This window comes from Quercus suber, unplaced genomic scaffold, assembly GCF_002906115.3.
Source record: "Quercus suber isolate HL8 unplaced genomic scaffold, Cork oak 2.0 scaffold_19, whole genome shotgun sequence".
NCBI classification, from domain to species: domain Eukaryota; kingdom Viridiplantae; phylum Streptophyta; class Magnoliopsida; order Fagales; family Fagaceae; genus Quercus; species Quercus suber.
In genome coordinates, this window is record NW_027069484.1 from 1,970,572 (window position 1) to 1,984,476 (window position 13,905).

At 33.3% G+C, this 13,905-nt stretch overlaps 1 protein-coding gene and 1 long non-coding RNA gene across 8 annotated transcripts; one reads left to right on the forward strand and one right to left on the reverse strand.

Annotated features, from left to right (window-relative positions):
- Positions 1-101: 101 nt before the first annotated feature.
- Positions 102-9,755, reverse strand: LOC112024905 (cysteine synthase). Of its 7 annotated transcripts, XM_024057552.2 has the most exons (12): positions 9,592-9,755; positions 7,617-7,681; positions 7,303-7,359; positions 7,075-7,184; positions 6,531-6,588; positions 5,840-6,103; positions 5,616-5,753; positions 5,462-5,513; positions 4,767-4,846; positions 3,715-3,774; positions 3,480-3,560; positions 102-603 (listed from the first exon to the last, which is right to left on the reverse strand). In XM_024057552.2, the coding sequence occupies exons 3-12, from the start codon at positions 7,339-7,341 to the stop codon at positions 514-516; spliced, it is 972 nt and encodes a 323-aa protein (XP_023913320.2). In that variant the 5' UTR covers positions 7,342-7,359; positions 7,617-7,681; positions 9,592-9,755; the 3' UTR covers positions 102-513. The 7 variants fall into 7 exon arrangements, with proteins under 7 accessions (XP_023913320.2, XP_023913321.2, XP_065617977.1 ...); XM_024057553.2 differs by lacking the exon at positions 7,617-7,681; XM_024057554.2 differs by lacking the exon at positions 102-603 and having other exon boundaries at positions 3,478-3,560; positions 3,684-3,774.
- On the forward strand, positions 996-3,014 carry LOC112024907 (uncharacterized). Its single transcript, XR_002884191.2, has 2 exons — positions 996-1,139; positions 1,806-3,014. It is a non-coding gene; the product is annotated as an uncharacterized LOC112024907 (long non-coding RNA).
- Positions 9,756-13,905: the final 4,150 nt, after the last annotated feature.

Genomic DNA, 13,905 nt, shown 5'->3' on the forward strand with positions numbered 1-13,905 from the left:
CTTAGTCACATTGCCTAAAGTTTTGCACCTCAACAATTAATATAGTGGAACAAATTCAGCCGGTTCAAGTAGAGGTAAAGAAATTTGGAAGACATTTAATATGTTGGACTTGGTACAGATTACATAATTTTATATATTAGACTTGTACAAATTACATCCACCTGAGGAGTACGCCATCCAGAGATCGAAGTTTTTCGCGAGTGGAAGGGAAGTGCCCCTAGAATTTCTCGATAAGTTGGTTAATTAGAAAATAGAAACCAAGGCAGATGGGGTGTAATTCAAATTACAAATTACAAACTACATGTGTTTAAATTAAATTGCCATCCTATTTGAGCCTTTCCATGAGCTTTCTGAGCACATAGAAATGTTTAAATATAAGAGTCAACAATGTATAATATCATGTGTATTTTTTTTTTAATTGGTATATCTTGAAAATGGAGACTATGAAGATAATCTCTCAAATTAATCATACTACATCTCTGTGGAGACATTAGTTCTTATTCAATGAAAACATCAGTCAAAAGTCATATTTTCCGCCTCATGTCTAACGGAATCAAAGAGTGCAGTAGACAAATAACGCTCCCCACAGCTGGGGAAAATCACCTGTGTGGCACGCAAAATCAGAAGATATCGTTAATGGAATTGGGTTCAACATATGCTGATAACTACAGTTTTAACTTTTAAGCCATGCACTTGACATCATTCTTCTTTATAAAAAAAAAATTATATAATTAATTTATAAGTAATGTTAACGGGTGCCTTATGGTTAGTAAATTATATTAAAAAAAAAATTATATCAATTTTATAAAAAATGTAAAAAAAATTGTCAACAAAATTAATTATTATTATTTTTTTCATAAAATATTTTTAAAAATAATTCTTAAACCAATAATACCCTTAAAACATTTGGGTATATTTGGGTCAATGGAAAAATTAAGAAAGAAGAAGGGCAAATTGGAAATTCAACAAATGGAATGAGTGGATGACAACTCATCCTCACTTTCTCCCAATGAACACCACGTAGACCCCTTCTCTTATCTTTTTCTCTTCTCCACCATTCTTTTGGTGGTAGCTTTCCAGCAATCTTATATGGAAGCTGTAGATTTTCCTCTCTATTCTTGGCCGTCATAAAAACAAAGGTAATTTTCATATTTCTTTGATAGCTTAGTTTAAATATGCGTGTTTGTCATTAACGGTGGATCCTAGTCATATTAAGTTAATACTACTACTTGGGTTTTGTTTAATTTAATATGAAGGGTTGTCTTGGATTAGTGGTCGAAAATATCAAGTTAGGGGTTGGAAGTTTCAATTTATGGCATCTATGGGTTTGGGTTTGGGTTTTTGTGTGATATTTTCATGCAATTAGTTTAATGCTTAGCCGTTAATTTTGATGTATGATGTGGTAGATTTGAAAACTGAATTTGAGGGTTAGTTTTCTTGAGCAACATTATGGGTTTTATTAGGGTTGTTGAAGTTGACTATTTAGGCTCGTGTGAATGTGATTGTTGCATGTCAAGTGTTCGATAAATTGCCTCAATGAATTATGAGGTTGCATTTACTTGACTTTAGGGTGAGATGATTGCTATAGGTGAAGTTATGAGTTTTCAATCTTGGTTGTTGGTGCATGTTGACTTGAGTTGGTGTAATCCTTGAATTTGTGACATTGTATATTGGCACCCATTCTTTGTGACAACCTCGTCTTTGTGACACTTTGTCATGTGGCCATGGATTGGATTTTCTAGTTTTGGAATGGTGTACTTTGTGATAAGCCTTATTCTTAATAGACTTGATGATTGTCTTTCTAGGTTCCATGGTACTTGGTGGGGGACATAGTAATTTGACTTGCTTGCTTGTGTAATGTCCAACTGAGGTAAATTGGTGAACTTTATGAGGTAAGTATATTTTTAATGGGGTTTTTGTAAAAAAATCATTATTGCACATCTGCACTCAATTATTTTATGGTTAAACCCCAATTTGGAACATTGTCCTTGGTTTTCCTAAAATGTACTATGTGTACTATTCTTGTTAGTTAATCGCTTATGGAAAATGCAGGAAACATGGCCAGTAAATTTATATTTGAAATTGCATATAAAGAAATGCATGATTTGTTGGCATGGAAATTCTAAAGATGTTTTATGTTGACTTGTGTTATTCGGAAAATTGATAGAAAACTTCCTGACAAAGAATGGTTTTGGAAATCTTGTGAACCTTGTGGAAATATATGTTCGTTTTGGAAACCTTGTGGAAATATTTGTTATTGAAGGTTTTCTTGGAATTACTTGGAAATATGTTATGAAATTTAATTACATCATACTTGTGAGCTCATTATGTTGTTTGTGCATGTGTGCTGTGAATATGTGATAATTGTGATTACCCAATGATTACCCAATTGGATGCTGCTGTCTTTGTGACGTTGGCATGGAAGCACCTAAGTCTTTGTGACACGGTGGCCCAATAATTGCAGTCTTGTGACATGGCCAGTAGCACAACACCCGAGTCTTTGTGATACGGTGGTTTATATGGTGACACCTGAGTCTGTGACACAATGGCCGGTAACTAGTACTTGCAGTCTTTGTGTCATGGCCAGTAGTGCAACACCTGAGTCTTTGTGACATGGTGGCTTAATATAATGGCACCTGAGTTTGTGTGACACGATAGCTAGTACCTATTATTTGCAGTCTTTGTGTGGCACTTGAGTTTGTGTGACACGGTAGCCAATGCCTGATACTTGCGGTCTTTGTGACACAGCTAGTATCATGACACTTGAGTTCATGGAACTTGTCTATGTGACATTGGTGACTAGATATATTAGTCTATGTGGAGTCCTACTAGAAGATGTTGGATTCTATTGGAGGTCCTAGGAGTTTTTAGGTCTTGGGTGTGCTAGACCTAGATTTGTTGTTTGGATTGCATATTCTAGGAAGGGCTGTGGCCTTGAGTTGATTCATTTGGGGTTTTGGTATATATTCATGTATATTATGGAGGTTCATGATTTATACTTCGTTTTGTTTGTATATGTGTTATAGAGCTCTAACTTACTTTGCGAAGATTCTAGTATTTTTATATATTTTTATCATATTTGAAAGAGGGGGGGTAGGGGGGAATCTCCTTCAGTTTCTCTTGCTTTGGAGCATTTGGGGTTTGGGGCGTGACATAGGCACGGCTATAACAATTCAAAAATGACCTAAGGGTGGGAAAAGGTCAGGTTTAGATCTGACATAAAGACTTTTCTGGAGTTCCAAATCGATAATTGACCTGAATTCTATACAAACTCAACCTGTTCTTTGTTCCAAGCCATGTAAGGAAATATACATTTTATATTTTGAAATAGGTTAAATATCCAATTTTAAAAGAATTTTTTTGGATTAGGTTGATAATTGATATGCATTACTTTGGGTTGGTTAAACATGTCTGACATATTTATGACACTACTAGGAACACTAACTAGGAAACACTAATAGGAAGGCTATAAGACTTACGACAATGAGTTTCCCAGCATTTTCCGGCCTCTTTCCCACCTTTATCGCAGCAGCTGCTGCAGCACCTGATGAAATCCCCACCTGCAATAAACATGCTCTTACATTCACCAAAAGAACTGGAAAAACCAAAAAGACAAGCAGCAAAAGCAGTGTTGATATTATCTGTTTAACAAAAAAAAGAAGGGTAAGGAATTCCTCTAGAACCTTTACATATTATCTTAGATAATCACTATACCAGCAAACCTTCCTTCAGGGCAAGCAGCTTAGCAGTTTCAATAGCTTCCTCACTAGATACCTGGAAAAAGTTGCCAAAAACATCTCAAATCATTGCAAGGAAATCCATGCATAGTAGCAGCTTACAGAAATCAGAAATGTTGCCATGGAAACAATATAGCTGGGATAAGCTTATATTTTGACAAGATTTACAAAGAAAACACTAAGTATGGTAAATGTTTAGTAGAATGATCCATTTCATGAAAATGTACGCATTTTCCTTTCCAAGCCTTCCTTAACAAAAAGAAAATAACAAGATAAACAAGGTCTCCAATAAAATAGTCCATTATCATTAATATAAAATCCTTCTAAACCAAATATAATTTTGAATCTTTCCTTTTCTAAAATATAATTATAAAAGTAGCGCTAGAGGACCAATTTCTCAGAAAGAATTAGCTTTCTTTGTTATGAACTCAACTGGTTATCAAAATAGCGAATAAAAACAGTTTTCAACCTGAACCAAACATGAATTTTAATCTTTTCTTTTCTAAACTATACTCAAGAAATCAGCTTGCAAGAAGTAAACTTTCAGAAAGAATTAGAATTGTTCATTACATAAAGAAACCCGACCAACTGCAAGCTCCATAAATCAACTCCATAAATCGACTCACATCTGGATGATATATCTTGGAAAAAGTACAACTGAAATGAACTTTACCAATAGACAGGATTGAAATAAACCAAAATTAAAAAAGATCAAAAATCCCTCAAAGGCTTAAATAAATTAGAAAAGACCTGACTTGGTTAAAACCCTATACACTTGAACTTTGTAATGTCGTTAAGGACTAAGGAGCTGATTGTCTGTCACTTCCAAAATGCATCAATCATTTTATATTAATGATTACACAATTGTAAAGATGATAATGGGTTGTACCCCCATTGCAAGACTATTGTAATTGCATTTCCCATTTTCATGTATTCTGACTGTTCTAGTACCTTTACAAAATTATAGCACAAGAAGATAATATTACATGTGAAATCAAGATGAATGCAAATATAATACTCTAGACTCACTTGAATAACTTCATCAAGCACATTGACATCCAGAACAGCAGAGATAAAACCAGCACCAATTCCTTGAATCAGATGCTTGCCTATGAGATGTGCATTCGCGTGACAGTTAGAGAACTGTCATTTAAAATCAAATGCAAAACATATAAGTTAAATAAATATCACATATAATGAGACATTAAATGATTTATGCCAGCTAAATTTAACAAGGAATTGACTGTTCAAACATGAGTGATCTCTATCCCATAAAAGAAAAAGAACAGGCCATTTTCAGTTCTAAAACCAACAAAGGTGGTCCAACCTCTAATGACACTCCAAAATGATGATTGCAAAATATATTACCAATTGATATTTAGTTTAACTAGTAAAGCTTTTTATCGTCAAATAAGAAATTTGGAGTTTCTGATGATAAAAAATAATCATTAAGATGGGGCACTACAGGTTTAAAACTCTCTCTAAAAAAACCTAATATTTAGCAAAATCACACATCTGATAAAGTTATAACCTTTTGAGTTTAGACACCTCGTAATGTCTCATAAAATAGAGGATGTTTGATACTGGTGAAATTTGAAAATCTAGAACTTTTTTTATGTACAAATAAAATAATAAGATTTTAAGCACAAAAAATGCATATGTATTATAGAAGGGAAAAGTACCAAGAGAGAATAAAGAATTGAAGCTACTAAGCATTAACTAACCATGTTGTCCTCCATTCAAGAGGGCACTTTCAACCGGTTCTACCCCATACACCTACATTTATACAAGATAAAATGGAGTCAATGGACCATTGAATACTCTCTCTCTCTTTCTCTCTCTCTCTCTTTAAGAAACAAGCATTGTACACAAGTGGACCTTTATCTCTGGGTTTTTCTCCTTGAGGAAATTCCCTGCACCAGTTATTGTACCCCCAGTACCTATCCCTGCAACTAGAACATCAACTTTTCGTGCTGAATCTCTCCATATCTCTGGGCCAGTGGTTTCATAATGGATCTGAATTAAGAATGACAGAATGATTTGTTAATGGTGTCAATCATCTATCCATATCAGAAGATAGCAGATGCAAACGCAAACAATACCCTTGGGTTGGCAGGATTTTCAAATTGTTTTAACAGATAACTATTAGGGATTTTGCTTAAGAGCTCGTCAGCCTTCTTAAGAGCTTCTTCATGGTCCTTGTCAGGATCTGTAAGGTACAACTCAGCTCCAAAAGCTAGGGACACAATTCTTCTCTCAAGGCTATATGAAGCTGGCATGATAAGGATTAGCTTGTAACCCTTGATGGCTGCAATGAAAGCCAACCCAATTCCAGTATTGCCACCTGTTATCTCCATGAGAACAGTCTTTTGCCATTGTTCAAACATGTCCAAAATCAATGAAAAATATGTTAGTTCAACTGTTCAGTAATTTGGACCACATATATAACAATATCTCATATACAATTAAATATGAGTTGTTAAAGATAAACTAGAAAAACAAAGAATTAAAAGTAGAAGTGAGAATAAAATTATAAAAATAGAAATAAAACAGCGTAATATGAGCATTACTAAACTGTGAAGCAAATCCCTGAATGGTTGTCTGAGTCTCACTTTAAGAGTTTTAAGTCATAATGAGGTTAATAACAGCATAGTGTGCAATGAAAATGTGTATCAAATGCCTTATGAAAAGCCATAGGTGCAATCAGAGGATATATTTTATTTGGGTTCAATTCTATTCTACCAAGAAAGGAAATTTTGGAAGGAGCAAAACCTATATGACAAATGTACCAACCTTCCCCGGTGTAATCAGACCCTTATCCTCTGCATCTTGGATCATACTATATGCAATCCTACGTGCCAAAAGTTTCATTCAAATGCATATCTAAAATAAGATTCTTAAGGAAATATAATATTTTCTAGGGTAAATTGCAAATTACACTCCTAAAGTATGGGGGTGTTTGAATTTTACATCCTGAGATTTCAGAATTTGGATTTACCTCTTGGAGTACCCCTTAAAATTGAGAGTTTTGGATTTTACACTCCCAAATTTTGAAACTTCAGGGTGTAAAATCCAAACATTCACAAACTTTGGGAAGTGAAATCCAAACACTTCTAAAATTTAGGGAGTAAAATTCAAATTCTAAAACGTCAAGGTATAAAATCCAAATATTCTCAAACTTTAGGGGGTAAAATTCAAATTCTGAAACTTCATGGCGTAAAATTTAAACACCCTCAAACTTTAAGAATGTAGTTTGCAATTCACCCTAGTTTTTATATCAACCTATATATACCAAAATACAATCAATTAAAAAAAAGGTTAATTAAGAGTTATATGCCTGTCTTTAATACTGGAACATGGTTGCATCATCTCAAGCTTGGCAGCCACACGGGCAACACAACCATCCACAACATTATTGAGATATACCATTGGGGTATTGCCTATCAACTGCACAAGCCAAAAATTACCATTAGCAAAATGGATTATGAGAACAAAAGAGTTCATAATAAAAAATAATGAGAACGAAAGCAACATTAAAGCATTGATTCTATTGGAAAAAGAATACTTCTGTAACATCATTCTTGATTCCACACTTGTCTTCCATGTTATCGTCTTAAAAATACTGCAAAGATAAATAAAAATGAGGAAGAGTGTGAGGAAACTTCTAGGAAGACTGTAGTTGCATATAAAGACCTGAAAAAATATAATGGGCACATTTGCACATTCGTGAACAATAATATTGTTCCATTTTTTTTGTATAATATCAATCCTTTTTCAAGTTTTAAAAACCATAAAACAAATAAAAACTTTTGATCATTAAAAAAAGTTAACATGATATGAAATATATCAAAATGTACAAGGTTTTATATGATGACCTACCTATGATTCCAAATACTACGAATTATTTTCATAGGAAGCACTTCAAAGTGAGAATCAAATGATACCTGTAGAAATTATCAATACTGAATCTCGTAAAATAAAACAACAACGAACCTTTTTTAAACTTAGTGTTCTAAAATTTCTACAAGCAAAACCAACAACTCACAATCAGAAATCAATTAATATAAACTAAGAAAAATCCACCAAAAGAAAGGCTCAAAGAGAAATATTTTTTCATTCAGATTTTCTAGATTCACCAAAAGCTCAAAAGTTGATTTTTTTTTTTAAACCATTTAACACACTTACTATTAGGTCCGAAGGACTTGATTGGCAAATTGTGACCTTGTGTAAACTCTTAGAATCATTGTAAGTCTTGTGTTGGTAATGAAGACATAATTGTAATCTTTCAAAGTTTGTTTTTCAATCAATGCATAATACTCTTTTGTAAACAAGTATAAAATTTGAGTTTACTTGAGCATTGATAATAATATATCCATATACTAAAAATATGGACTATTAAATTTTCATAGCATAGTCCCTTATTTAGATAAGCAGTTGGATCAATCAAGAGTCTCAAGCAAGTCCACAGCCTTCACCTATCTTCCGTGACTCCTCCTAGACCAATAGCAAAGGCTAATTACTAACTTAAAGGAAAAAAAAAAAAAAAAAATACACAAAACGCAACTTTACTTTGAGTAAGAAAAATTGCTATCCAAACGCAGGCTTTGCAACATAACTCTAGTTAACCACAACCCTTGGCATATATCTCATTGATTAATACCTAATCTAATTTCTTCAATTATCACCATTCCAATCTGTCCTAAGCCCCTAATAACCCCACACAATATGTTTAAGGCATCCCAATCAACCAACATGGGAAGAATCAGTCAACCATCAAACAATTGCAAAGCTGTGCACTAAACAGAAACTGTAGTTGCAACATTTACAATTTATCATATGTGTATTAAACAACATAATCAAGGCATTTCAAAATTTATCTAGGCTCTAGACGTACCAAATGATGAGCATAACAATTTACAGCTCACTTCGTTCATTTTTTTAACTATGGAAATAAATCCTCAAAGTTAGGTATGTCACTTGATCACTGCCTATTCCAGCAGGGTAGACTTCACTTACAAAATTCTAAATGGGCTATCAAATTCCATCCAAATTTCATGCCAACTTCCAAAGTGACTACTATGAATATCTAGTACTTTCCAAGAATTTTTCAGAGCCAAAGCATAAATCCATAATTTATAAAATATCATACAAGCCATCCTACTCAAATCTGCAGCCCTAACAGAATTTTAGTCAAATTAGAAATTGTATTATAATTTTATACTCATCCAATTGGTAGGAAACCTTCCATTGCAAAGATATGAGTTTTAGGTTTCATTTAAACTACTCTAGATATCCAAAGTTACAGTGTACAATTTATTACATAATTTTTCATGTTTTACGCACAAAAACTTCCCTGTCAACAGTTTTGTCCTCAAAAGGCCTTATCCTCATTTAAAATTTCATAAACATATGCTAGACACACGATGCAATAACCCTCAATATACTGTTTCCATGGTTGCCGTAGAAAATTTCAAAACTTTAAATTATCAAACAACTCAACAGATTAGCACAACTTTTAACAAGTATATGAAATGCATAAGCTCAAATCACTCAATCAACTACACATGCAGCACATAAATTAGCGATTTCATAAGTTCATTTAGTCATTTGCCTTAATCTATCGTCTAAGAGTATATGCAAGCATAGGTTTCAACTTTCAAATCAAATCATACATGCAAGCCATATTCTTGGGAAATCACCACACCCACATGTAAATTCATGTAACTACTTAACTTCACAGCAACGTCCACTAGAAAACAGTTTCTACAAGAAATTTCTCAAACGCAAACAACAACCAACTAATAATTTCATGGAGATTCATGGTTAAAAGAGTTTAAACCTAGATTTTTCTCACCTTAGCTTAGGGTTCTTTGAGGGAAGTGGAGCTAGAATCAGTTTAGCATGAACTTGTAGTGGAAACCTTGTTAAGAAATGAAGGACCCGATGGTAAAGTCGCAGAGAGAGCTCAGAGAGTTTTTTTGTTTTCTAACTTCTTTTTAGAGATGATAACTAAATGAGATGAGGATTGGCCTTTAATTTGCATGGCCCATTATAGGGTATTAAGTGGAATAGGTCTCACTCATGCATGATAACTTGGTCCACGTGTCTTACTTTGATTGGTCACTAGGGTGTGCGAGTGAAATAACCAATTACCCTCACTTTTTTTTCCTTTTTTATTTTATTTTTTATTTTTTTTTATAGGACCAATTACGCTTCCTTGAACGCATAATTACACTATTAGATACCAATGTTCTAATTTACTAATATATATACCACTTTATATATCTATTTGTCTACATCAAGGAAATTAACCAAATATAGGATATTTATATTGGTTTGCCCCTACAAAGAGATAATTATAACGTACACGTTATGTGTAAAAGAGGAAGTTTAGTTTTTTTTTTTTTGGTTGATTTACAGATTTCATACTTGATGGTGGCTAATGCCTATCCAAAACTAGTAGTGCAGTTTGCTTTCGACGTTGGTATATAAAACATTATTAATTCTTGAAGGGACTGATCAGTGGCCACGTTGAAATAGTTGTTATTGTCGTTATCTTTTTTGAGAAAGTTATTGTCGATATCTTGAAGTGGTGGAAAGCTGGGAGGGAATATACTTTTAGGAATTTGGTGCATTAAATGTGAAGATCGGTGAGAGTGAGGAGCAAGTAAAATTTGGTTTTTCCGTAACTACTGTAACAGCATGTATGATCAGTGGCCACGTTGAAATAGTTGTTATTGTCGTTATCTTTTTTGAGAAAGTTATTGTCGTTATCTTGAAGTGGTGGAAAGCTGGGAGGGAATATACTTTTAGGAATTTGGTGCATTAAATGTGAAGATCAGTGAGAGTGAGGAGCAAGTAAAATTTGGTTTTTCTGTAACTACTGTAACAGCATGAAGAGCTAATTTCAAAAAATCATATCTTAGTCAATTCTGATCAAAATTGTCTCATTTTTGTGCTCAAATTGAAGTTCCGAATGTCTAGTTTTGGAAAAATTAATCACATTCATAGATTCAAAATATTCTAAAAGATATTAATAAAATTGTGAGCAGAGGTCATTTGTTAGAAAACAATTTCAGCACAATTAGCATTAATATGTCCCAAATTAGTTCCTAATTAACACTAATAGGCTCCAATCACTCCCATTTCAGACCTAATTAGTTCCAAATTTACTCTAATTAAAAAATAATTGCACAAATTACTCATTGAATGATTAATGTTTAACTATCTAGTTAATTAGGTGTGTGCAACTCTACCATAAATTTTAGGCTTAACCAATCAAATTATGACACATCATCGATCTCAAATTGATTATACTTATAACCAATTGAAATCAATTGTTCATAATTACATATAGTCGGACTCAATTTGTGATAGTGCATCTCAACCATTAAAACTTGATTTGATGATAACTTTCAATCTGGTGGTCCGATTAAGGCTTATGACGAGTCGATTTGATTGTTACAACATCAATATCATTTTAGTGAAATGAGATTAAGGATTTAATGACCAGAATCAAGATACATATTTTCAAGGGAAAATTACCTTTTTACCCTCCAGGTAAGGTTAAATGCGGGTTGTAAAATGAGGTGTCAATAATGAGGTGTCAATAATTAGTTATCATGTGATGTGACATTCTAGGCAAAGATGAAATCTTTCAATCCATTAGGAATTGAAATGAGGTGGTTTGTGTTTCCTTTCGCAATTTTTTTTGGTGTGAGTTTGTCATAAGCTTTTTAAAACATTATATTTTCAATTACAAGTACATTAACCCATTTTCAACAAAGAAGAAGACAAATATAATGATTCCAAATAGACACTATACATAGCGTTTAGGTGGGCTTGGTGGAATTTGTTCAATGGTTTACTCGATTTTGTTTAGAATTAATGAATTCAGTGAATTTCTTTCCAGTGGGTGCATAGTATCTGGATTAGTTTAGTTGAATTTTTCTTTTCCTTTAATTATTTGTCAAATTCTCTTAATTTATTTTGAAATTTAATATTACTTGAATTTTGCAAATATAAGTGCAAGCAAGGAAGAATTTTAAATAATCTCATATTGTGATCATATGATAGAAGGCTTAGTATATATTAAGTAGGAAATAATATAATTTCAAAATGATGTAGACTTGTTTTAGAATGGTTTATAATAAACTTTCTACATGTCTTGGTATGATATTTGATGATTTAGAAGATAAATGTGTATGTGTTATAATGTATATGCGTATGATTTAGTAGGGGTGATAGTTTGTGTTGAAGGGTATTTTACTATATGGGTCAAACACTAACTTGACCTATTAATAATTGTGCATCCGTGGTTTACTCTCTAGGTGTAAGTGGCTCCAAAGAGCCTTGGATTGGTGAGGTTCCACAACATTAAATAAAACAAAAAACATTTCAAAGCCCCCTAACCCTAACACAACCAATTTATTGTGAATTGACATAGCACAAACATGGTACATTTCAATCTTTTTAATAAATATGTTGTATTGGGTTGACATGATTCATGAATAGAACCTATTCACTCATTTAAAGAACATGACTAAATTGATTAATGTTTTTTTGTGTTTTGTAAACACATATATATTATAATAATTATTGTAAACAAATAAATTCTACACAACTTCTAATTTCAGACAACATCAATTAAAATACTAATATCATACTGTAAGGACTGGAATAGAGGCCCAAGCCTAATTAACTTAATAATTCCTAGCTCTTCAAGCCCAGCACATTAAATTTGTAAGAGAATGAGCTTACGAGTCAATTGCAATGCTAAGATGGCTACAAGCTATAGAAAAACAATACTAATAGGATAAACATAAACGAAAGAGACCAAGATTCAACATAACTCTATCCTCGGGCAAATCCGAGGATGGATTTCTTACAACAGTGAAGGCTGATATTTTTACAATCTCATATAGTTTCTCTCTCTCTTTTTCTCTTGTAGAATGTTCATCCCCTTTTCAGAGGGATTTTCTTACTTATATATCCATTTACACTGCATCTTAGCCCTCCATTTATACATCTAAAGAGAGCCATTTGGATGCTTGTTCCATCAAGACCCTTCTGAAGGTGGTTGAGAGAGAGATGTGAGTTGTGTAGCTACTGTTTAGGTGTTTTTTCCTCATAAATATTGCCAGTTCAGTTGATGTAGAGCATTAAATGTGGAGGTGGTAGTCACCTTGCCAGATGTTTTCCCCTTTCATTGCTCACTCGACTCTGTTATCTCCTTTAGAGCTTTACTTTCTGATGTAGGGAGTCAAATATAGGACTTCCAAGGTGCTTTTGCCTCCCATGGTCCTCGGTCGGCGGGTTAGTTAACCTTTTCTCCTCGGACCTCTTACTCTTGGCTTTAGTCTGGTCATGAATGGCCCTGATCTCTTCCTTTCTTAGTCTCGGCACACATGCCAAACCTTGGCTTACACATGTGTGGACCTTTGATCGTCCTTGGACATGACCCATAGCCTTAATATGTCCTTGGACCATTTGCTCCCACATATACAATCTAAAAGTTCTTATTTCATTCCAATAAAGTTTTACTTAAAGTTAGAATCGCATAATCTAAGATAGATAAAATGAGTTTTTTTCCCCTTTGTTTGAATAAAATAGTCGAAAGCTTTAGAGTTTCAAAGAATAATTTTATCAATAAAACTGATGATACAGTTGATTAGTGGTGTGTCCTCGTCCACATATACCTGCAAAGAGGAGTGAAAGAGACCAAAAAACTACCACTGGTTTGCCAACGAGGGATGATAGGGATTGCTTAGGAGATTTTCGTAAGGTTAAGGTTCATACCTTACATAGATTTTTCCTTCATTGTAGCTGGAACATAAAATTTGAGTTGTATCTAGTTTTGGAGATTAGGACGAGAACTGGGGACCTTGGTGGGGGTAGGTACTTAGAATTAAATATGTTTCACTATGAGGAATTAGTAGACTAGGAGATTTTCTCGCTCAAGAGAGCTTGGTCTAAAGCTCCTCATGCATTTGATGAGCTGCCATGTTATCTCAATTATGCTCATGCTTGCCACACATCATAATTTCACCCATCAATGATCATTCAAACTCTTTTAATTAAAAAATTTTATATTTGAAATTGATTTTTATATAAATAAAATAACGTTTATTTATGTGAGTTAAACAAATTCGTGTCTAAATGAGTTAAG